The sequence below is a fragment of the Sipha flava genome, unplaced genomic scaffold, assembly GCF_003268045.1.
Source record: "Sipha flava isolate LNK unplaced genomic scaffold, YSA_version1 246_pilon_pilon, whole genome shotgun sequence".
Classification (NCBI taxonomy): Eukaryota; Metazoa; Arthropoda; class Insecta; order Hemiptera; family Aphididae; genus Sipha; species Sipha flava.
In genome coordinates, this window is record NW_020272894.1 from 217,900 (window position 1) to 243,465 (window position 25,566).

General features: G+C 33.5%; 2 protein-coding genes across 2 annotated transcripts in view; one reads left to right on the forward strand and one right to left on the reverse strand.

The window, feature by feature from the left end:
- Window positions 1–7,231, forward strand: LOC112684214 (N6-adenosine-methyltransferase subunit METTL3). The gene is made up of 12 exons (XM_025555597.1): window positions 1–702; window positions 766–994; window positions 1,064–1,227; window positions 1,279–1,370; window positions 1,438–1,564; window positions 1,627–1,789; window positions 4,898–5,058; window positions 5,144–5,288; window positions 5,746–5,893; window positions 5,993–6,171; window positions 6,250–6,377; window positions 7,145–7,231. The coding sequence occupies exons 1-11, from the start codon at window positions 576–578 to the stop codon at window positions 6,374–6,376; spliced, it is 1,662 nt and encodes a 553-aa protein (XP_025411382.1). The 5' UTR covers window positions 1–575; the 3' UTR covers window position 6,377; window positions 7,145–7,231.
- Window positions 6,383–25,566, reverse strand: part of LOC112684215 (serine protease inhibitor dipetalogastin) — a 25,991-nt gene continuing 6,807 nt past the window's right edge. The window contains exons 2-9 of the mRNA XM_025555599.1: window positions 14,648–14,779; window positions 14,331–14,478; window positions 13,542–13,703; window positions 11,597–11,911; window positions 10,921–11,082; window positions 10,360–10,482; window positions 8,967–9,143; window positions 6,383–7,378 (exon numbers count right to left, since the gene is read on the reverse strand). Coding sequence (XP_025411384.1) covers window positions 7,147–7,378; window positions 8,967–9,143; window positions 10,360–10,482; window positions 10,921–11,082; window positions 11,597–11,911; window positions 13,542–13,703; window positions 14,331–14,478; window positions 14,648–14,779 — 1,451 coding nt within the window. The 3' untranslated portion in view covers window positions 6,383–7,146. The remainder of the gene's footprint in view (window positions 7,379–8,966; window positions 9,144–10,359; window positions 10,483–10,920; window positions 11,083–11,596; window positions 11,912–13,541; window positions 13,704–14,330; window positions 14,479–14,647; window positions 14,780–25,566) is intronic.

The window sequence follows — 25,566 nt, forward strand, 5'->3', positions numbered from 1 at the left end:
TGAGCGTCCCGGTGCCATTGCCCGTTGCCAAATGTAATGCGATCGTCGTCGGATTGCACGTCCGTGTGAACGGGACACCATGGCACCGATGCTATTACCCTTCCGTAGACTCATGATAAAATGGATTATTTATTTTTTCATACGCGATCACCAAGTCCGCGGCCACCACGTACACCCGCCATGATCCGTGGACCGTGATTACCGGACAAGCTGCCTTATCATTGTTTTTGGCAGCAATTAACTTTTTCCGTTTTATCAAGCGCCAATATTCCGACGGGAATTCCAAAAAAAAAAAAAAAAAATCACCATGCGTTCGCGTCTCCGCGGTGAACACCAATTGGACCGCCGCGGACATGGACCGTAGTCTGTCGTTTTCGATCACCGCTCGATTTCTGTTACATTTTTTTTTTTCTTTTCGAAACTACACTCGAACCAGAGATGGATTTTTCGCACAATCGTTCGCTGCGGTCCAAATGTATTTTCTGCAACGAATCAGATGTCGCCTGATCAACCCGTCTTTCGACGGCCCATGTACGTTTTATTGAATTTCGTACCTATTTTCATAAGCGTCCGTCATGTCCGACGCGTGGCAAGAGACTAGAGCAGTGTTGAGCAAACGAAATTCGATGCGCGAAAAACTCCAGAAAAGAAAAATCGAATGGCAAGTTATTCTGAATAAGACCACCGACAATATTGTTACTAGTAAGTGTTGAATACATTTACGGGGTTCTCATCGCCATTCATTTGACAATATCGAATTTGCAGGAGAATCGTTATTACCCAGCAAGAGTATTGTAGAGAATGAATCAGATTTTGATTGGAGCAAAGTTGGTGGCGAACGTGTGCTACTTGAAACACTCGTTAATATGTCTTTCAATCTTCCAATCACATCTCATCAATTACTAAATGATCTTTTGCAGAAACAGTCTACTTATATATCACATTCGTCTGTTGTTAATTTACTTAATAAATTCGCTGCACAGAATCTCATTCAGTTCGTAGTATTATTCATTCATTGTCAATTTGCTTACCTCAAATATTTTTAATTATAAAATTGATTTAGATTTAAAGAAATTACCATAGATGGTCAGATTGGTTTGGAAATAATAACAGCTGAACATGCAAAATTGCTCGCAATGATAAACGATTTATCATCAGAGATTGATACAAGCATACATCTTGAAGAGTCCCGTTTGCAGATTGAAGATAAAATTAAACAACTAGAATGTAATTGATTTATGTTGTTATTTCTTATATTATTAAAATTATCATTTTTAGATGAAGATTTTGATGAATGTCAACAGAATGTAAAAGTAAGAAAGTTAACTAATGATTTTAAAAATTCTGTTGAATCTGACGATGACATTATGGTAAGTAAAGTATTGAAGTATGACTTAAAATAACTATTAAGACAATATATTAATGTAATATTTGTAGTCTCTTATTTCAATGCCATCTGCTCGAGAAAAAGAAATAAAAAAAGCTAGTGAAGAAATAATGGAACTACTTAGCAAACCAACAGTTAAAGAAAAATCACTTGCTGAAAAATTCCGGTCCAAAGGAGGTAATGACAGGCATTATAGTGATATCTGTTTGAAAATGTATATTTAAATCTTTTTTTTATAGGAACGCATGTTATGGAATTTTGTCCACATGGTACTCGGTCAGATTGTATGGAAGGACATGTCTGTAAAAAACTTCATTTCAAAAAAAATATTCAAATGCATACTGATGAATCTTTAGGTGATTGTTCATTTTTAAACACATGTTTTCACATGGATACTTGTAAGTAAGTGTCTGAGTATTTTATTAATTTTTCTTACTATTATTCAATAATATTGAATAAACCTAAAAATATTTTACTAATATCTTCACTGTTTTCTACAAACTATTAAATTAATTAAATTATTAATTTTTAATTTTTTAATGTTAATAATTATAAGTTTTTTCAAAGTAGCTTAGCACACAAAGAAGCTACAGATATCTATAAGTTGGGGTTGCCTTGTATTGTAATGTTAGACTGTTCATAAACTTGGAGAAGTATAAAATAATGTAAAGTAATTGCCTGGGGTAAAGTGTACAATCTACTACATATACTTTATTTATATTTTAAATAATTTCATTTTAGTTTTAAATTATTGGTTGTATTAGTATACAGACATGTATATATAATATATAGATTATGAAAATAAATTATATTAATAAAATATTTATGAACACTAAACTGTATGAATAATATATGTATTGGTAAATATTCTTAAAATATCAAGTTTTAGAATAACTAAAATTCTAAATAAATAATTATTTTTTATATAAATAAATAATACATAGGCAATTTCTTTATTAATGCATTTTTTGAAATTTGAAATATACAATAACTTAATCTTACGTGACTAAATATTATTATCTAATAATAATCATTTTGTAAAAGACTACAAATGTACTGATTTTCTATATTTTAGAAGTATTGTGTAAAATGCTAATTGAAGCTATATTATATTTAATTTGTATAAATACTATTACATAAATGAATAAGCTAGTAATAAAATACATCTTTGTGTCCGGGATAAATAAAAGATAGGTTGATTCTGTTGTATGTTATGTTATGTGTGTTCCTGCATTGATCATAAGTCATAACCATGGCTTGTCTTATATAACGTCATAATTTATAGCTCTAAAAAATTTGTTTTAAGCACTATAATATGATCTTAAAAATATTCATATAAGCACTTAAATATGCATTAAAAACATTATAATTATGTGGAAAAAATAAATATTATGTCTTTTTTTTCTTCTTTTAGTATTAAACCTTTAAGGTTGGTATTTCAAGAGTGCTTTTCACTCTTCTTTGTTCTTAGCTAGCCTTTTCAGTTTGGTGTAACTTTTTAATCCAGCCTTGGAAATCATTTGTTTGTTAAATTAAGTTCTCAAACGTCCTCGGTCCCTTTTACCTTCAATTATCTCTTCTATTATTCTATGGGTTAGTTAATTTTATTGTCTCAATATATGACCCATCATGTGTCATCATATTGTTTTGATGGCTTTGGTTATCTATTTTTTTTCATCTACTTCATTGAGTATATTTTCGTTGGTACGGTGTTCTATCCAACTCACTATCACCATCCTCTCCTACACCACATTTCAAAGCTTTCGAGTGTTTGTTATTCTATCTTATTTAATATCAATCTTTTGCAACCATAGAGTGCCACACTCCACTTTTATAAAACGTTTTTTCATCTTAATATTCATGTTATTGGAGCATAACAATTTTTGCTTTTTCATAAATGCTGACTTTGCCTATGCGATAAATATTATGTTTGAAACAAAAATTTTCCTCATGAATAAAATTCATCATGATTGCTCGATTATCGATCGCTTTACTATGATATTAATAAATATATTATATACCAGCGTTTCCCAAACTCATCTTTAGGCTGGCCTGGTAATTAATGTTTTTCCCCTTCGTGACCCACCAAATTATTTTGCATTTATCATTGTGTAAAAAAAAAGGCAATGAATAACACATTTGAACATAGGGGTAATTTGGAAATTTATTAGGGGGGAGAATATATAATTACATATATTACGGCTAAACGCTGCTTCACTACCAATATATTATTTTATAAAATTATTCATTTTCTAACATTATGTTAAATAAGTAAAAATTGAAAATGTAGTTTAAAAAAAAAAAAAATTTAATAATAGCTATAACCAGTTGTTTTATATTTATCTTAAAACAAGGTATGTTTATATCAAAGGGAGCACTACCCCTCTTTATTCTAGGAGAGGAATAGCTCTCTTGCCCCCCCCCCAAGTTTACGCCTATGCATTTGAATGTCCACATGGAATTTTGTAATAAAATTGAAGCGTTGATTTGTTACTATTATACTGCATTTATAGATACGGTGAATGCCATACCAAACGGGTTTTTCATGAAGTCTAGTCGTTAATCTCAACAATTATTATTTATATTGTAAATTATAGTTAATATTTGTGTTGGTGAATTTATTTTTAATATAATGTTCAAATTGAAACACTGACATACACTATTTAACAGTGTTGCACATAGGTAACCAAAAAATGATCTAGATAAGATGAAGAATATTATAAAACTCATCTAGTTAAGGTAATGGATAACTATTTAAATATTTATCTGGCTAATAGATAAAATATTATTACATTTATGCAGATAAAAAAACAGATAATTTTAAAGAGTTTCATCATTCAAAAGTTACATTTGTAAAATGGTTATACTTTCTATAAATAAAAAAAAAATGAATTATTAATTATGATTTATTTGGTTTAAAATAATCTTTTTTATTTAGTTGATTTAGACACAAAAAAAAGGGCATAAACCTATTTTTATTTTCAAACCCCCGTATAAAAATTCAAAATTAAAAACAAAAAATTAATTAACACATTATAATTTAAATAATCAATAATAAAAAATGCACCTATTTTTATTCGTTTATTATTAAAACATACACCTATTTAATATAATAGAATTATACATAATACAATTTATAATTGTGTATAATGCTACTGAACTCAAAAAGACTTAAAAAAGCCAAATAGCTTTTATATTTTAAAATATGCAAAACTATGCAACATTACATTTCATATTTAGCTTCTTAGTTATCTGAAACAAATGTATAGCTCACATAGACATCTCTTGAACTTCTTAAAAAAAAAAAAAATATTCAAATGTTAGAAGTTATGAGCCCTAGTCATAACTCTTAATATAGCTGATTTTTATTTGGTATGTTATTAATTAGTTATTAATATTAAGTAGTTTTATTATTTTATTATTATTAGTTTTATTTTTATTTGATTAAATATTTAAAAATAATATTCATTATTTTAATTTTAGTAAAATAGTGATAATTTCCTGTTTCAGATATGTTCATTACGAAGTGGATGGTGTCACTAGTAAAGTAAATTTAGTTAAAGCTTTAAATAATTTTCCATCAAAAAAAGGATTGGTTGATGATAAAAACGAATTACTACCTTGTCAATGGATACAGTGCGATTTGAGATTTATGGATTTCACATTCTTAGGTTAGTTATAAATATTTTCAAGGATATATTTTTAGAGAATCATTTTGTAAAATTTTCAAAGTCTATAAAAAGTTATCCATTTTAGGAAAATTTGCTGTAATTATGGCTGATCCACCATGGGATATTCATATGGAACTTCCTTACGGTACATTATCTGATGATGAAATGCGACGATTGGGTATTCCACAGTTGCAAGACGAAGGACTGATATTTTTATGGGTTACTGGACGGTATGTTATAGTGAATAATATACAATAAAACTAGGAATTATAATATATTCTAAGATGCTAAAAAATATAGATACTTAAATTTAACAAAACCCTGACTTCTTTAGTTTTTTTTTATTATACATGTACGTTTTGAAATATTATTAAAACAAATTAAATTATTTTCCTAAAAAGATTATTTATTTTGTAAAATTATCAATACATTTTAATTTAAAAAATATGTCAACAAATAAAGGAATATTTTATTGAATAATTTATTTTTAATAACAAAAAAGATAATCAAAATAGTCTTTATGTACTAGTCTTTTGGTATATTTATTCAAAAATTGTTCGTACTAATTGTACAATGTAATAAACCAAAAAAGTAAATAATATTACATATTATATTATGTATTTAATGGTTAAGCTATTAATTAAAATTATTATCATTGAAGATATTTTTATTTATTTTTGCTTTTAGGGCTATGGAGCTTGGTAGGGAATGTTTAAAATTATGGGGTTATGAAAGAGTAGACGAAATAATTTGGGTAAAGACTAATCAATTACAAAGAATCATAAGAACTGGTAGAACAGGTCACTGGCTCAATCATGGCAAAGAACATTGTCTAGTATGTTTTATGTACAATTTATTAAACTTCAGTTTTCATAATATTTGTCTTGTATCTAATGAAAACAATCCTGTTACACAATGGATTTGTATTTTAAAGGTTGGCATGAAAGGCAACCCTACCAACTTGAACCGTGGTTTAGATTGCGATGTGGTTGTTGCCGAGGTACGTGACACTAGTCACAAACCTGATGAAATATATGGTATTATAGAACGACTTTCACCTGGTACTAGAAAAATTGAGTTATTTGGACGTGCACATAACATTCAACCCAATTGGTAAGTAAATTGGTCGTCATTGTTAATTTTTTTTTTTTTTTTTTAAATAGTTTTATGAAAAGTTTTATTTTACTTCAGGATTACACTTGGAAATCAAGTGGAAGGAATCAGGTTAACCGATCAAGATCTCATTGAAAAATTTAAAAAAGCATATCCATCTGGAAATTGTTTATCAACAATGGCTACATCAAAAAGAAATACATAAGGTTTCTATTGTTATTATAAACTGGTCTAATATTGTAGTATGCTAAAAAATAAACTTTTTACACGGTCAAAAATGAGCTAGGACAAAAATATTTGATGATAACAAACAAACAAAACTAATAAATTAAATTACCATTTCTATATTTAATTCAAAGTTATATAAATAATTAATTTTATTATAATATGTATTGGCACTTATTACTTTTTATATTTGAATCAGTTAAGACACATAACTGGTCAGGCCGGTGCTGAATTATAGTTATTTGACAGCACAGTAAATAAATTAAATAATAAATAATCTTATAACTAAAATGCGATTCCCTATAACCTAAGTATCAGGTAATACATTCAAATTTGATTGATTTTTGTAACATATTGCTCAATTATGCATATATATATAAAAAAAAAGAAACATTTTTTTATGTTGTAAGAAATCCTAGAATATTGGGAGGAGGGAAATATGTGTTAATTAAACTATAAATTTAACTTTATAAAATTTACATTTAAACACTTTAAGCAACAGCATTATTGTGTGTTGGGCGGCAACATTCATATAACTATCCAATGTAATATGTCCCGCACAATTAACACATGTTTCTAATATAAAATTATGTCAGATAGTTGCCTTAAAGAATAATTTTAATAAATTAAAATATAAACTTAATAGAAAAGGAGAAAAAACATGACCTATATAAATCGTTAAATGTAAAAATAATATTAATAATAATTAAAATAAATATATATATATGTCGACGCATATAATTTATAGGATCAGTACAGATAGTTTTTAGGTTCTTCGGTGGGTTGTCCACAAACACCGTGATACTGTTTGCTGACCAACGAGCGGGACCGGCAATTTTCCATTTCCAAGAAACAGTCGTTGCTGTATGTCTTTAAGTCGGTTCCGCAGATTGGGTCATACAGTGTTGGGCATACCCGTTGGCATCCTTTGAACTGAAATCCTGTCAGGCACCTCTTCATGGGTACCACATACACGTGTTTCCTGCATGGAAAAAAAATGAATGATATGGACCATGGGTTACTAACATGTATATACAATAGTAACTAAAAATCTAATTTATACTCATAGGTATAACTTCAATAATTCTATTGAAATTTAATTGGTGTTAAAGTTTGTATTTTCCATATATTTAAACTTGTAATTACATATCACATATATGCATGTATAACAACTGCATTATAAAAATTTTATTTTCTCATATGTAAATTTTTTTTTTTTAATTCCTCTATTGTGCATCGTACAATTTGACTTGTAATAAATGAAAAACATTGTATGTTTAATAACTGCACTAAACATTTTATTTTCTTATATAAGTATAATTTTTTTATTTTTTTTTTTTTTAATTCCTCTATTTTTTGTGCATTATAAAATTTTATTTGTTTTTCATTTACTATCATAAATGTAAAAACAATAATTGAATCAATTGAATATTTAAGATATAAACCATTTAATAATTTTTAGTTTTCATTTTACTTTTTATTATTGTATGAATTAAATTGTAATAAATGAAAAAAAAAATGTATTGAACCAACAAGCGATGGTGTTTTTTTTTACCAAGAATGCTTATCACTTTAGTTAATTGATATTTTATCACAAAAAATATTAGTAGTTCATACAATGTTGCCAAATACCTTATTTGAGATTAATACGCTTATCTTATTCCGCATCATAGAATAATTACTCTATCAGTAGCGCAATCAGGAATTTTTCATGGGGGGGGGGGTCTGACAAAATAAACTAATATACAAATAATAAAAAATTATAATATATATATCTAGAATATGATATTAATATACTATTATACGTACCAAGGGGGGTCCAGACCCGGAGTCCACCCCCCTGGTTGTGCCACTGTACTCTATGTTCCGCATATGTGACTATAACTATGTTAAACTTATTTTGACAAATCTTAATTTTTTATATCGTATTAATAGTATCGAAAAATCTGTATGTTATACTTGTCCCGTTTAAATTCTACGTCGGGACCCTAAGACACCGAGTCTTTATTTTTCGTAAAGCCACAATAAAGTAGGAAAAAAAACGTTCCCACGATGCTGAACTTCGTGGTAGTGTTTGAGCCGCAATTATTCGGTGATGTTATCAGTGACAGAATAACATTTGCGTCACGTCGGAACGGAATATGATAGGGTTCCATAAGAGATAAAAACATGAAATCGGAAATAAAATATTGTCCTTTTTTATCATATTATTACGAAGATTGATGGACCCTCGAATTAATTTGCCCGCAGTCCTAAGAATCCTCTTGGGACTGCTGTGTTCTCAAAACATCCTCTCCGCGGTACTAACACCTGTGACGGGTCGGTAGAACCGTTTTAGGGTTATTCTTTTAACGCGAGTCCGTTGACATTTTCCGGGGGAAATTATACGGTTTTACTGTAAGCGTGTACGAAAAAAAAAAAAAATTCCGTTCCATTATTTATCGTTCAATCATTCGACATCGCGTGTGGTGTTGCGCGATCTCACGTTTTCGGTGACCTTAACCTGACTCTTAACCTGACCTCGGCCGAAAACAGCACGCAACCGGTGATAAAATACTTCAGTCACTCACCCGCAGTTTTCCTTTTTCATCTCGCACTCGTTCCGGTACAGTTTGTTGTCCGATCCGCACACGAAATCTTTGGTTTTGTCGCATTGTTGGTGACACGAGGCCGTTGTCGGACAGTGGTGCGGCGGCACGGGCACGACTTTTTGCCCGCACGTGTTCATTTTCAGATCGCACTCCGACCTGTGTAAAACATACGCGCGTCAGCAAAAACAAGCGAAACACAACCGTCGGTTCAGCACAATCGGTTTTCGAGTATTCGCACGAATCACAAATATTTCGAACGCGGAACGGTTAACGGATTGCTGATATTTTTGATTCGTCCGTTTGGATTCAAATATAAATCCCTACATTGACCGATAAATTTCCACGTACAGACATTACGAGTATTCATTACGGCTTCGTGACATTACTTGTCGATCCCACTCCCTTCACACGTGGATTATGGTTGTATTGATTATTATAATAATACAACGACAGTGGTTCGTAATGAGTTTTCAGTGACCCGCGAGGACCGAAAGAGGTGTTAAAGTTTTGCTTGCCCAAGATTCATCGGAAACGGTTGATGGTCCACGACTCGAGCGCACGCATGGCGTGCGCAGACCTATATTTCGGGGGGTGCCTACGTTTATTTTGGGCCCTATCTTAAGAAAACGTGTACCTATTTAAATCATTATAATTTATTGTTAGCTAAACAAACGTGACTAATTTCTTATGCAATATTAGTCCCGATGACCTTATGTTTTCCTTGAATCTCGTAGATTTTTTTCGGATAGTTTCGATTATTTATTATTTGCATTTCTGTTGACAGCTGTTATGTTGTAGCTGTTACGTTATCGTGTAATAAGTCTTTGCACGAAAATTTAGAAAATTTAGTTTTATTTCATTTATATTATGACACCCGGCAGGCAATACTTCAAAGTTCAAATACAAATTAAGTACATATATATATATATATATATATATATATATATGCATACAAGATATTTCACAGAGATTAATAAATTGATAAGTAATAATTATAATATAGCTAAAAAATGTTTTTAAGGCTAAACAATTTTGTTTTTTTTTTTTTTTTTATTACGAAACATAATTATGTTTTTTACCAAATATTTTAGAATTAATTACATTTAATTCGAACATCAGTTGAAATACGGGACCCTTACTTTTATACTTAAATTGTATGCCCCCTCCCCACTTACAACATTTCGGTGGGTGCCCCCCTTCTCCCGGTGCGCACGCCTATGAGTACATGTCGAGTTACGCGCTTTCAGAAGCCGGTAATAGTGCACGCATTTTAAGAGGTCCTCGAAACGTTTCGCTCGATTATTGAGATTTGTATTGCGCACGACGTGATATTGTTGTAAACGGTTTTCTCGCCTCGATAAACGACACTGACCTGTACACGTTGCCATCCGAAGCGCACACCGGTTCTTCGCGTTCGTTTTCACAGTTCTGCGGACATTTTTCGTTGGACAACAGCGACGAGCACTTGCCTAAATGTGCCATTTGTATTCCTCTCCTGAAACAAAAATGATGCGTTTAAGTACACGGCACAATCGCAATTCCCGCGATCCGACGAGTGCATATTATTAATGTGATAATGATGTTTATTACGTGCACAGTGCCAGATCTAGCGGAGGTGCGATGCACCGGAACCTCAAGATTTAAGGAGCCCCTAAAACGAAAATCTAAAATTGGAATTGTCAGTTTTGTTATTATTATTATTTTTTTTTAATGTTCATTCGTTGTATTTTGTTCAACAACGTTTAATATAGTAAATTTATAAATCGAAATTTCTAAATGTGTATTTGAAAGTGACGCACAAATATTAAAAAAGAAGTTAGGTACTTTTATAAAAAAAAAATGTATTGTTTTATTTTTCAGGTATCTCTAATTGGTGTTTTCACCCCAGCCTCCCGATCCGGTTCTGCACGTGCAAAATATCGTTTTTACTTACAAACAAGTGGCTTGGTCTAGTTGGCATTGGTTCTTGTACGTCTGCGCGTCGTTTCCGCAGATCGGGTCCGCTTCGTCGGGACATTGTACTTTGTTGCATTTGTTAATCCTGGACCTGCACTTCTCCAAGTCTACTTTGGTCACCTTCTTCTTGGTCTGTTGCCTGGAAAAATAAACATTGATTGTTGTTCACGTTTATGATAAAATACTGAAAATAATATGACGTTTCAGCTTAACGCGTCGGCGCACAGGTGAGACGTTTACGGAAGGAGCAAGGCGCAATATTGTTAACTCTGGGAGTTCTTTTCAACTTAATTTTTTGGTAAAAATTAAAAAAAAATATTACTTTAGTACATCAAAGGAAGATCATTAGAAGTTTAATCCGGTATATTTAATCATAATACGCGAAATTTTTTTCGCAATTCAGCAGTTATGTTACTAACAAAATAAAATTAGACGTACAAATAAACGTTATCCATCTAAAAATTATATATTTAAAAAAAAAAAAAAATTCGGGTGCAGAACGGGAAGCGTTCTCTATATATACGGGAGAGCCCTATAGTTGTGCACATGCAGAAATCACGGTCTGGCAAGAGACGTAAGAAATTCCCTTGCTGAAAACGGTCCTGCAATATTTTTGATAGGCCTACGGTTGTAAACTATCGAAGTGCTCTTACCCGCAGTTGAGCATTTTCATCTCGCATTCGCTGCGATACACGTGGCCGTCCGAGCCGCACGTTAACCTTTCCTTCTCCTTGTCGCAGTTCACGGGACACGCGTTGGCCGAGCCCACCCGGTTACGTTCTTGGCTCAAACAGAATGCCATGGGTACTTCGAACACATGCTTGCCGCAGTTCTTTGACTTCATGCGACACGCGTTGCTGTAGATGTTTCCGTCCGAGCCGCAAGTGGGCTTCGACACTCGCCAACATGACTCCCGACAGTGCCTGGTCGTTTGGCAGTGTTTTTTGGACGTCCTGACCACTCCTTGTCTGCCGAGAAACAAAACCTTAAGATTAACACCTTCTAAATTAGATTATTTGATTTTCGGTGCGCTAGTGATTTTGGTTAATTTTTTTTTTCAAATAATATTAAAATTAATAGGTTTTGATAGAAACTGCTGGCTTTTGCTATCATTATTAACATACTCTTTCAGACAATATACGATGTATCATATTCACTTTTAGGAGATTACTTAAATAACCAAAACTATGAAGACATTTTTTTTTTTATGTTTACACATTGCGAGTTATAAGAGTTGTATATTTATATCAATCCGAGGATTTGTGCTATACGCAAGTAAAAATTTGTAATTCACAATTTCGATTTTCGAATATTTTCTTTTTTATTTCAGACCATTGAAATTATAGCTATTTGTTAACCGTAAGTTGTGTTGGAGTCCTACTTACGAGGAGTACTGATTCCTACACGCACTAATAGTTTAGGCAAATAGTTAATCTAAGATTTGTTGTTATAATTAGTACAGAGTTTCGTTAGATCGAAAATGGTGGCTGGCTGATTTTAATCTTTGATGATTATTTTCTAAAATTAAATGTTCTTTTCCAACCAATCATATATTCATCGTAAAATGTTTATGTTTACAATCAATATATGCTTATTTGTGTTGCAGATATAATATAACTACCTAGCAAAAATAATTGAAGTCGTTACATTTTCATAATTCTTAAAAATAAGTTGTGAAAAATAAGTTGTAAGTATAAATTTGCTTATACGTAATCCTTAAACTTGTTACACTCAATAGATGAAGTATAAAAGTCATAGATACTATGTATTATAATAAATGTGTACTAAAAATTAATTATGTAAACTAGAATGAGAAATGGACATGTATATTTGACTATTTAGGATGTTATGATTCTAAGCTAAACGTGCCTAAGGTAAAATAAAGTGTATTCATTATTATTTGTTAGTTACAATAATAATAAACAGGTAACTGAATTCTTGGAATTTTATTGCTATTGGTAGTTGGTTCCTATTTATCTAATACGATATTTTTATCGATAAACTAATTTATTTTTATGTGTTCTAATTTCAGTAATAACTTGTCTCTGCAATCAACGTATAACTTAGTATGTTTAAAAACTTTTAACCAGTGTTTCTTTCAGACCTTTTATCCTGGGAGGGAGGTAGGATATGTGATATGCCATAGGAGTAAATAATTAATAAATAAATACATTTGTTCAAGGAGTATACATCTTTCTTCAGGGGGGGAGGTAAAATCAACCCGGGTCACCCCCCTGAAATAAACACTGGTTTTAACAGTTGTTAAGCACTAGTGCTGCGATATATTGAGATTACATTAGTGTAGTTGTAGACTGTTCCGAAATGTCCGTGTGGAGGAGGATCGTTTAAACGTTTACGTTTATGTGGTGGGCTAACGACGGATTATTTTTTTTAAATGCACAACACGCACGCGGGTCGCCTCGCGAAGATATTTATCGCGAGCGGCGTCCGGTCGGATTACAATTAGGTACCTACATTATTTTATTGGGTCATCTTCTCCCAGGGAGACTTGTGTTCGCAGATGATAGTTACGCGCGACTACAAAGTAACGTGTACATTTATGTGTGCACCGGGTGTGCGAAAAGCGTTCGAACTTACCCGCAAGTGAACAGTTTCATCTGGCATGTGTTCCTGTAGACGTTGCCGTCGGACCCGCAAACCGGACCGTCCATGGGCGCCTGGTCGCAGTTCACCGGGCAGTTTTCCCTGTGGGCCGATATGTTGCTGCATGGTCCCAAGTGCGACATCGACGTGCCGACCCTGTGCACAAGAAACGGGTGAATTAAATGCAGTGCACGCAGCAGGGACTCCGCATCACGTGTGTTCATGTCGGGCAGAGTTGCCTTACAAGTGGTCAGAGTGCGGTCTCTCAGATAAGCCGCATTATTTTCGATTTTACCAGTTTTACTACGGGTTTCCGGAAGCGGATCCGTTTCTCTGGACCATAAATATTACTGCGGGTTTATCCTATAGCTTCGACATAACAGTTCGACGCTACTGAGCGTAAGCACTTGCTCGGCAACAGTGCTCGAATCGAAAAATTAAAAGGAGAGCGACGTAACGACTTGAACAAAAGAGCGTACACGGAACTTAATTTTACCCCATTCATTAGGGGTACGGTACGGTTTTTTTTTTTTAAAACAATTCGATTGCCGCGTATAGTCGCATCGTGTCACGTTCGACTCGAATAATATTTTTTCGTTTTGTTCAGCGCGTCATACGGGGCAGTCCGTCGTACGCTGCACACGAATATCATACGTATATTTACCGTTGAAATGTGCGCATAATAATGATAATAATAATGATAATATTACTAATAATAATAATATTATTATTATTGCGTACATTGTTTTCGTTCAAAACCTGTCGGATGTATTGTATACTGACCTACAAATTTCCACTTGCATCATGCACCTGTTCAGGTACGTCCGGCCGTCGGTGCCGCACACCGCGTCCTGTTCCTTGCCGCAACGGTGTTCGCAACTCGATCCGTAGGCACGCAGACACTGCGTGGGGCTGTCCGCTACGGTTATGCCTGCAGTGCACACGCGCGGTAAAAAACCAGAGCAGTCGGTGAGTATAATTTGGTACCAATAGGCGGTCGAACGTTTTCATCGCCGACGATGGCGGTATTAACAATAGTAACGATAGTAATAAAAAGAGCAATAATAATTAGTAATAATAAATCGACTGCCTTTTTTCACCTTTGCCGCAAGTCTTCTTTTTCAGCTCGCACTCGTTCGGATAGATTACACCGTCTGAACCGCACACCGGTTCCTCGGAACTCCCCTGCGGACATATTCTGGGGCACCCGGAATCCCTGGCTCCGGACGCGCCTGAAACGAAACATAATTTTAATGATCGATACGTCACAGACGTATGCGTGCGTTGCACCGGACCGCGAACACGAACGGGACGTTTCGTTTTCAGCATGGCACGATTTCCCGCCCGTTATTACGCATCCGTGCACGTACATGGATATCGTTGTTACAAACGGACGTTTTCGCGTTAGGAACAGAAACCGATTATTACACGGACTATACACCGTCCGCTAGTATATTATTATGGTAAACGACGCGTAAGCGACACGTTTGGTCAATCGAAAATAATATCTTGGTGACTGTGATTTTCGATTTCCGATATCAGTACCACTGTGTTATGTAGGGGGTTACTTTGGTGGGTAGTAATATATTGTAAAATAATTTTTCGTTTATCACTATAATTATAATCATTATGATGCACTTTAACAGGTGGACAATGGTATATTACAGAATATTCACTAGATAAGAAATAATATTATATATTAAACTGATAACAGGAACTGGTATCTTTAATTTTTTTCCAACAAAGAACCGGAACAGATAATTTGTTTTCTGTGAACCGGTAACGATAAATTCAATGGGTCCCATTCCCTGTTTAGCGTTACTCTCGAACGTTTCTCTCGAGGAAATCCTTGCATTCGTACCGCAAACGTTACACACAACCGACTGCGTACGGTCAGAACGTATGACTCAAGACTGGCGATCGATCGCGGAGAGTCGTGGCGACATGAAACTTACGCAAACGGTTGGAAGGGGGGGGGGGGGTTGAGTAGATCGATAAATAAATCTCTGGGTGCAGAACACTCGATATGTTGTGCGGCAAGTCATTACCGCGCGAGCCGTACCCGCTCACATTCGACAGAATAACGGTGTACAGCGAAAATCACAAAACTAATAAAGCCATCGGGGAGTCGTCAAGTGTTGACGACGGTTTATTCCGACGTTTCGATGACACGAGGCTCCCGCGAAAATTCGGTATTTCGTTTCGTTTCACCGTTTCAGTCAACTGGGACGGACGGAAGAACCGTTTCTCGCGAACGTTGTTCGAAGCGTTTAGCTGTTGCGTTGACGGCATACCATACCGCACACAGTGTACCAGCGACCCCGAAAGTGTGTTCCACGGGACCAGGCATACTCGCGGTGATGGAGGGGGGTTGATCCCCTCCGCCCGTTGAGGATATTTTTACGTACATTGAACCGTAGTCATCATTTCATGAAAGTTTCTGTTTTGATTTTAACCGTTTTAGCAATGCCGATTATTTCGGTTTTACACGATTTTCTTTTGAGTTTTCGCGTATTTTCTGCCTACCGTCGATCTGTGGTTGTAAATGCAGCCATTGACAGAACACATTTACTGACTAGTCAGCTGTTCAAGCTGTTCGGACGTTTGTTGACGTTAATTGATTTTCGATCCTGGTATCTTCGATCATGGATATTCCAACGTGTATTATTTTTATATTGAATTTTTCCAAACATAACATGTATGATTTTGAACCTCTCCGTTCGATTCCTGCGCACGGACTTGCGCGTCCGTTGTGGCGCGCGCCGTACGGGAACCCATATTGTAACAATGACGTTTCAAGGTGCGCGAAGGATTAATTGACGTGACGGGGCGTTTTCGCGGATGACGGGCGTGGCTGGAAATCCTGCCCGGTTTTGTGCAGGAAGCGTGACACGAGCGGGCGCCGATTGATGAAGATCTCGATCCGTTAACCTTAAACGTTAACACGTTAACTTTACACGTTACTCGTGTACACGCACGTTTCAAATACGCCAGGCGCACGTACGTGTACGCGGGACGAAAGCAAAATTATACGCTAGCGATAAAATTGAAAGCAATCGTTGATTCCGTTCGTCGTGCCTTGTCTCGCCCTCAGTAAAATCGTACAGTATGTAGCAGCTGGTTCCAAACTCTTACGAACCTTAGGAAACGGTATGTGTCTCGTATTGGAACCCCAATATCTCAGACTCCGACTTGACCATGGTGCACAGTTGTTCAGATTATAAAGCCTCTTTTATAACATTTTATTATGTCGTAACGTGATATTCAGTCACAATCGTTCAATAAGTTTATTCTGCGAGGCTTGGAAAAAAACTTTTCCAAAACTCTTCACCTCGACATCGCGATGTATATTGAACGAAGCTAAACCGTTCAGTTGATCTTCACACATTGTCGATCTGAGGGATGTTGAAATGGAACGTTCATTCGTCGCTGTTGTTTCAGCCTGAAGGACCTGTGGGAGAGCGACTGCCCCATTTTTCCCCCCTTCTGAAGACGCCCCTGGTGACAGTGCCTTGTTTCTGCGGCAATTACACGTCGCACGTAGCTACGGGGGAGGGGGGGTTGCAACTCGTGAATTTTCCACGGACTAGAGTTTAGATTTTCCAAATTCAGAATATCATCAAAATATAAATAGGTACATATTTTACAAATTCATTGACATATTGTAAATCAGAAAAATAATTCTTGCACTATGCGGGTACTTATGTGCAAAGTAAAAATTATTATATTTTCAGACTGGTTGGACGTCCCCTTCCTACCACGTTCACCGGCACTTTGGTAAAATGAGCCACCGATTCGGCAATTTAATAAGAGCTTGTCGAGTGCCCTACTCTAGAAAAAAAAAACTAAAATTACGTTATTACTGTTATTTTATTTTTTTTAACCAAAATTAAGTTTGTGGGAGCCCGTTGATAATCAGGAGGGTTGTAACCATGAGCCAGACCGACATCTCACGCACAGGTTTATGCATTATCAACATTATCATGCTGGATTTAGTGAGGACGTGCAGGGTTACAATGCACCGGGGCCTCAAGCTCTATAATCGAAATCTAAAATTGAAAATTGTCTGTTTCATTATTTTTTTTTTTGTTTTTTCGCGATTCGAATATTTTTTGATTTTATGTTGTTGCATTTAAATTAAATAAACTATTGGAATATATAATCGTATATATATTGAGCAAAATTTTTTTTTGTAAGGGCCTTCAATTAGTACTTGCATCCCGTCCTCCTGAGACTTAGATCCGGCACTATCTAGAGCGTGCATATGTTGTCATCCGGGTTATGTTGTATTGCTTTTATAAATTAAATATTTGACATGTTTGTCAAATTTATAGATAACACGAACCGGATTTAGACTCGAAATTAGTAAGCAAAGCTATTTGACGAGTACGACCTAAAATACTGTGTCCTCTAAACTACAAATGTGTGTAGGATTTTAGGTAAGATTTTGGGCGCTACAACCCCCACTGATGCTTTTTGTATGGAAATATGTAAATGGTAACAATTGAATTAAAAAGTGTAGCCCTTAAAATTAAATGTATTTTAAGCCCTGGTACATATACACGTACGGCTTATACGCTTTCCGTGCTTAGCGCTGTTTCAAGAAGAATCGAAACCGTATATGCGTAAAACGAACTTCAAATCATTTGTCAAAATCTAAACGTGATATATATCGTATAGAACGCTAAGAATATTTTGCATGCAATTTATTGTGTACTAGATTTTACACGCGTGGTGTGCATGTAGTGTTTTTTTTTTTTACCAAAAGATTTATCACGTATAGGTCTTAATATTATTTATTTGTTATAAATTCAACGGAAAAATTTCCTTTAACAAAAAGTAATACAATTAACACACCACGTACGTTGTGAAGACATACAAGGATTTCAGAATACTTATGCATGTTTTTGTGTCTGTACCTACGTTACGAGGTAAGAATTATTAGCATAACAATACGATTAAATACTTCTCTCGCCGTAATTTGTTTACACTGTACATCCTTTTTTCGAGCGACAATATCCATAAATAAGCGTTTTCGGGCATATCCATCCGCTGCGACCATATTATTGCACACTATATCAGATTCAATTTTATTTCTCGGCGTAATATTCGAAAGAAGAACTGTATAGTTTTATTTATTATAATTTTGTCAACGGATTAACAATACGAGTCGTTACAATATATTTCACTTGAATGGGTTTGTTTATGTTGTAGAGTTTAGATACACGTGTGTTGAATGTACTGACAAAAAATTAAATAATACACCGTGTCATTGTGTGCAAAAAATAGTACATATATTACATTTTAACATTGCTGTTTTTAAGCACAATAATATTCGTATGACACATCACACATGTCGCGTGGGACAATACAATATCTGTTGTGAAAAAATTTACAACACATAGTAACTATGTATAACTCAAAGTTAAGATATTTTTGATATTTAAAAGAATGCACGTTATTTAAGTCCATCGAGATACTTTTCAGTTAAACATTTCGTTTACTCGTAAATAAATAATTATCGAAATCGTGAAATATTTCAATCATGTTTCTAAACTGTTCTTACGAGTCTTGGTTAATAGTAGATATATTTTAATTCCAAACAATTTAGATTTCATTAAAAAAACGAAGAACAATGTTACGGTGCTCAGTTTGTACAAAAATGATTCCAAAAATTTTTATAACCTTCTTATTGAAAAATGCTTTAAAACTGTATTTATATTTCTATTAGAAAAAACCTACTCTTTTTTTTTATACCTATTTGCTTTTTTTGTATAAATTTATTGCCATTTTGTATCGTAATTTTTATGTTAAAAAAAGCATGTATTTAAATAAAATTATATAGTTGGTTACTCATTTTGATTAAAAATCTATAGAACTCCTGTGCAAAATAAAAAATACTACATATATAGGTAGTTAAACGCATATCTATACACATATAATGTTCAATATGTACTTTTTTTTCATTTAGTATGTAGGAAAAATATTCATATAATAACGTTTTAATCCTATTTATCACGATTTTTGTAATTCCACAGCAAAAATGTGCAACGTATTCGGGTTGTTTCGATCAAAGATGTTATATTTGCATGGATTTTTTACGTCGGCTTATATTTGAAAAGTAGTTCCCATACCATCGGATTATGATACGCACGGGATCGAAAGAAAAAAAACCAATATTTATAAAAAGCATTTTTTTTCTCTCTTTATATTCGTACGACGTCGAGAAAAGTATTAACGCGTGTACACACACGCGCGCTCGCTGTGGTTTGACAACGAAACAACTCTCGTCCAAGTATAGTTTCATTCAATTGTTTTTTTTTACATCTGAACACGTACGACAAGCTCGTACCTATGACGGGTGTAATATGCATTCAGGTATTTGTATATTTGTATTTAGATGTCGGTGTTTAGGATAATTGTAGGTAATAATAATACGTACCACGCCGTATCCCGATTAAGATTTGGAGGGACGATGGGAACGGTTCGCCGCAAAAACCAGTGAGATCCGCGCACTCACGTGTTGCATACGATTCTTATGTACGGTAGGTAAAAATTATATTATGATTTCGTGTTCAACCTAATCAAACGGTCAACCATTCGTTTGGACTAAGATTAAATCACGTCTAACGCGATACGAATGCGGTCATTGAAAAAAAAAAAAAAACCGCGTAAAAACACTTTCGTCTTCGCCCTCAAACACTCCGCCGGCGCTGGCCGTCCCGACAGCCCGGTGCTCCGTAACACGGGACCAAGACGTCGCGTCGCGCCTCGTTCACCCATATAAATATTGTCGACGGCGGAACGAACACGCGTTACTTTCTACCGTCGGGTCCGGAGGGTCACTAGCCTCGTTCTTTGTTAGGCTACGCGCACGCACACGCATGTGAGCACACAATAGAAATAGAAATGTGACCATCGCACGACGGCTACAGTTGTCGTGGCTGACCTACTGACCAGAACGTAAAAACTACAAACACTCGGTCACACACGTATGTATACGAGTATGTGTGTGTGTGTGTGTGTGTGTGTGTACATATTTATCCAAATGAGTGTTATCGTTTACCAGTTTTTTTTTCGCTAATTTTTTTTTTTTTTTTTGGACGGTTTAATGACCGTCCAAAAATCGGTAATCCGCGAACGTGTACAATTATTCGGTTAAACTCTGCGCCCAACCACCGCGAAATGTCGCGTAACGTTTCTATCCCGGAAATAAGTTTTAGAAGCTCGTAAAAATAAAACCGATCAAGACTCGTGTATAGATACGTAGGTGGGTACATTTTTCCTTGTTCGATCGTTAACCGACGGATGACGGACGGAATAAAAATGTATTTCAATTTTACTGGTCTTATTTTTTTTTTTTTAACGTTACGTCTGTCAATTATACATTCGTTATTTCGAACGTTGATCGGTCGTATTTTTATAGTAACGCCGTCTGCGGACATAACCGATCACAATATTTACTCTAGCAGTATTTTACAGCAACCGTGCGCAGGTTTTATGCGCGGTTGACGTTCATGAAAAGATTACTGTTGATTCATACTAAACCAATTAAACATCGATGTTTAAAAATATTCATGTGTACCTTAATAAGTTTTAAGAAAACATTTTATCTACGTTATATGTGTGCATGTTATGTATAAATTGTAAAATGTTTAAATAAATACATTATTTAAACATCGGACTTCGGATTAGAAAAAAATCGATTTTTTTCAATACATCGCAATAAAAACATCGATGTAGGGTTTCGATATATCGAACGTAAACATCGATGTTTTTAAAAAATCGATGTATTTTGCTCATCTCTACTTAATACGTATGATAGGATGACGCATCGACATAAGCGTAAACGTGAATATAATTTAAAAAGACACTCGTTTATGAACATCGTGCGGGTGCATTCGGGGTTGTAAGCGTTAAAGAAAATTGTGCCGCTTCGTGTTTAAAATTCTAAATCAATAAAATAATTGATCTCGTTTCACTATTGTTCTAGATTTTTTTTTTTGATTTTAATAGTTTCGAAAGTAAATGGAAAATTGGTATACTTTGAAATCACTTATTTCGTTTAATAGGCCGTGTGGCGACTAATAAGAAAACAAATATACATTTATGAAACGATTATATTTACAACGTCATCAAGTTTATTATTATTTATAATATTTTAAACGGTTCTATCGAAGAGATAGTGCGTACATAATATGTGTCGAATTTAATGATTCATTGATTGCGGTTTTTATACTTCCCCAATAAAACCACCATCATTATAAAATCATCAACAGTTACTGCGAAGTCTCTGCAATTCTACATGCCGGATTAAGAAGAAAAAAAATCAGTACCTATATATTTTTTTATGATTGTAATAACTATTATATAGCAATAAAATAGTTTAGTCTCTTTTTGTTGAAATATGTGAAAGCTATATAAATATATTATGTATATGATCGAAAAGATGTGCATTTACAAGTTTCTTGAAGATTATGATTAATTAATGGTATTAATTGTATATTTTAATAAGATCATAATTTATGTATCATGTGGTTATTGTTTCGGAACGAGGATACCGGTGTTGTATAACGGTACAATGCGTTTGCACACCGTATACTAGCATTTGATCTTCGCATTGAATCGTGTCTGTATGCATGCACAGTGAATCGGATGAAACGGAATTATAGGTGTATCGGTAAATGTATATAATGTATATCTTTGCGAAGAAGGGCAAAATGGTAAGTTATATCCTGTCACAAGTTCGTTTGCGATATTCGTGTCGAGGATATTAGTTTTCTAAACCAGTTGAGTGCCCTCTCATGACGATTATTTCACTTCACTGTTACTAATGGAATGAAAAAATTAAAATCGATTTCAATAAAATGATCAGCAAATGTCTGCTTAGAGTGTAAGTGTATGATATGGTGTGTACATTGTATATATTAATATGAATTTAGTAAAGTTATGGTTTATTTTTTTTAAATAACCCATTTATTCACTTCAAAGAATTTGGGCGAATTCTATGCATTGATTACAATAACAACTTAAGTTAAAATAGAATGTTGTTTAACTTATTAATATTTTATTAGTTTTACATATAGTCTGATAATCCTATGATACTCGTAATTTTCACGTCGTAGACTATTTTTAATGTTTATATCACATATAATTTTCTATTATTTAATGTTTTGCGATACCAACGATATTTCACGATCACGTTTTTTGAGGTTGACGATCGGTCGACGACCGTGTATTATATTGAACACGTAACAACGAAAACTCTTGAATTTTTAACTTTAAAACATTGCGTAAGTAGAGGAGGAGGAACAGGAGTTAGTTCATTCTTATTTTGTATTGGTCACCAGACGCTTATATGTGAGTTATGTATATTGTATACGGCAGTGGTTCTCAATCTTTTTTGTATGACGACACCCTAATTTGGATCTATAAAAATGGTGACACACTTGAAACAATTAATGGATTTGATTATTATTGGAAATTTTACTTAAAAATTTAAAACTTAAAAAAAAGTCTTAATTTCTTGATTGAAATTAAAAAGTTTAAAGAAAGTTTTATGAAAAACAGTATTAGTTTTCAAATATGCAGGCCTGCATAGGTCTTCGATTCATGGGCAAATGGTTAATGAAACTTTCGCGTAATTTACTGTCAATATCTTTTTTGCTTTTTGTTATTTCCAATATCGAATATGCTGATTCAGACATGTACGATGTTGAAAACAAAACGAAATTTTCAATTCTTATTATTCCTGTGTATTGAATTTACAGAAAAATTCGAAATGAATCATTTTGAGACACACAAAATTTAGATTTTAACGTTATATTTTATGATATTTCTAAAAAATAAGAATCAATAAGAATATCATTATAATTTTTTTTTATATGCGGCTTTTATTATTTCATCATAATTCCGTAATAATATACGTTCATACTTTGAAAGCTTATAATTTTAATTAATAATATTTTGGCGACACACTTACAAAGTAATACGTGACACACTAGTATGTCGCGACACACCGGTTGAGAACCACGGGTATACGGTATACCCTCCAATATTATTTCATACATTTGAACAAGTTTTTTTTCTTATATTTTTTAACACGATGAAAATCATATCTCAGTCTAATGATGAAAAACACAAATATACCAACCTATGTTGTCATTCAATGCGTGAACAACGTACGTATAATGACGACGTGATAGGCTATCTTTAAATTGAAACGTAAAAAATACATCATATAATAACAACAAAATATACACATCGAATACACTTACACAATCATTTATTGGGAAATGGTTTGATATATATTTTAGTAAGATCGTATTGGTTCAGTTAAACGAAATATTATAATGTATTTTAAGTTATATATAAACGTGTAATTTACAACAGTATAACCGAACGGTACTGAAATTCAGTATACCTTTCAGTGGGATACACTGAACGGTTATTTTTTCTTCAACGGGTGGGTAGGTACATACATGTAATACACATAGATGCACGTATAATAATTATTAAACAGATAAATCATTTATTCACATTTATAATAGAACAATTTTGTATTTTAATTTTTCGAAATATTATTTTTTACGCTTTAGACGTTTCAGCGTAACGCATTATTCAATTTTAATTGAAACACATTAACACTTACATCATGATTTTAGAAATTATTATTATTTGTGACGACTATTTTTATAATAATAATGCGCTTATAAGTGTGGTATAAAATAATGAAATCTTTCCAAGAAGCAAATGATAAAAAATGAAAAACGTGGGATGCAATATTAATAATTTTTATAAAATGCCGACATAGCTGTGAGTTGTGCGTCTATAATAATAATAATAATAATAATGGCCTCTAATGACTAATGTAATTCAAAGAATAAGTTAAACGGTCGTTCTTGAATCTTTGCTTATATTTTTTTATGCGATATTAGATCCTTTTGTCTGGCAGAATCACCATTGTCATTGATCTCTGCCGTAATACCTTCTGGTTTTACGTTACGTGAATTAACGTAGACGATCATTAGACATATATTTAATAAAACCTACCTAAGTATAGACAATTGAAATTATATACAACCGTAATGTATCTATTAATATAAATTTTTTAAATTACGTGAAGTTGAAATGCGTAGTAATTTCCATACTCGAATTTAATAATAATTATACACTTAGTTGTTTTGACTTCAAACTAATAAAATTATTATAAACTTGTCATACGAATCAGAAACACACAATAGCTAGACTTGAATATATTTTAATAAACACGATAGATATTTCAACCGTAGAGTAATACGCATTTGAGTACATCAGTGTCTATGAATACATTTTTTTATTAAAATATTTATGTATTCATATATATATATAAAGGCGCACAATGTAATGTGTACATGTTATGTAGATATTAAAATTAATAGAATATTCCGTGTGTGTTTCAGAGTGTAACGGAAATAAGAAAACCGCAAATGACGTTGGGTTTTTGTAATTAACTCCAAAGCCATAAATTATTACGTTATGTCTAGAGATTTTAAACGACGTTTGGTATCTGCGCAACTAGATTAGATTGAAAACGGGTATGAGATTAAACCAAAACATGTTAAATAAATAATAAAAAACTTTGTGTATCGTATAATACTTATCATTCCAAAACTCGTGGTATCGAATGTTAAAGTACTCATAATACATTGAACCAAAACTGGTGTTTGTATTTAATCAAAAAAATATGCATAAAACGATTCTTAGTATTTCCGACCAGATTTCGGGTTTGAAGTGTTTGAACTGAGGTGTATGATTTAACGGCAAGCGCACTGTTCGGATTGCTCAACGGATCCGCGGGTCACATCATTTTATAAAACAAAGATAACAAAAACAATATAACATAACCCTTGAGCCTATTCATTTTTACGGCGTACACTTCTTTTGTGACTACTGGACCACACGACATAATTTCTGCGCTCGATTTCGTTGGTGTGTAAGATCAGGTTATTTACCCTCCGACACGGGTGTATAGAGCTTA

What these genes read in the sequence shown, in the direction of transcription:
- LOC112684214 (XM_025555597.1), top strand. Translation starts at nt 576, where the DNA reads ATGTCCGACGCGTGGCAAGAGACTAGAGCAGTGTTGAGCAAACGAAAT. An exon ending in TAAAATTAAACAACTAGAAT is followed by an intron (nt 1,228 to 1,278) that starts GTAATTGATTTA and finishes TATCATTTTTAG; the next exon opens with ATGAAGATTTTGATGAATGT. An exon ending in TATGGATTTCACATTCTTAG is followed by an intron (nt 5,059 to 5,143) that starts GTTAGTTATAAA and finishes TATCCATTTTAG; the next exon opens with GAAAATTTGCTGTAATTATG.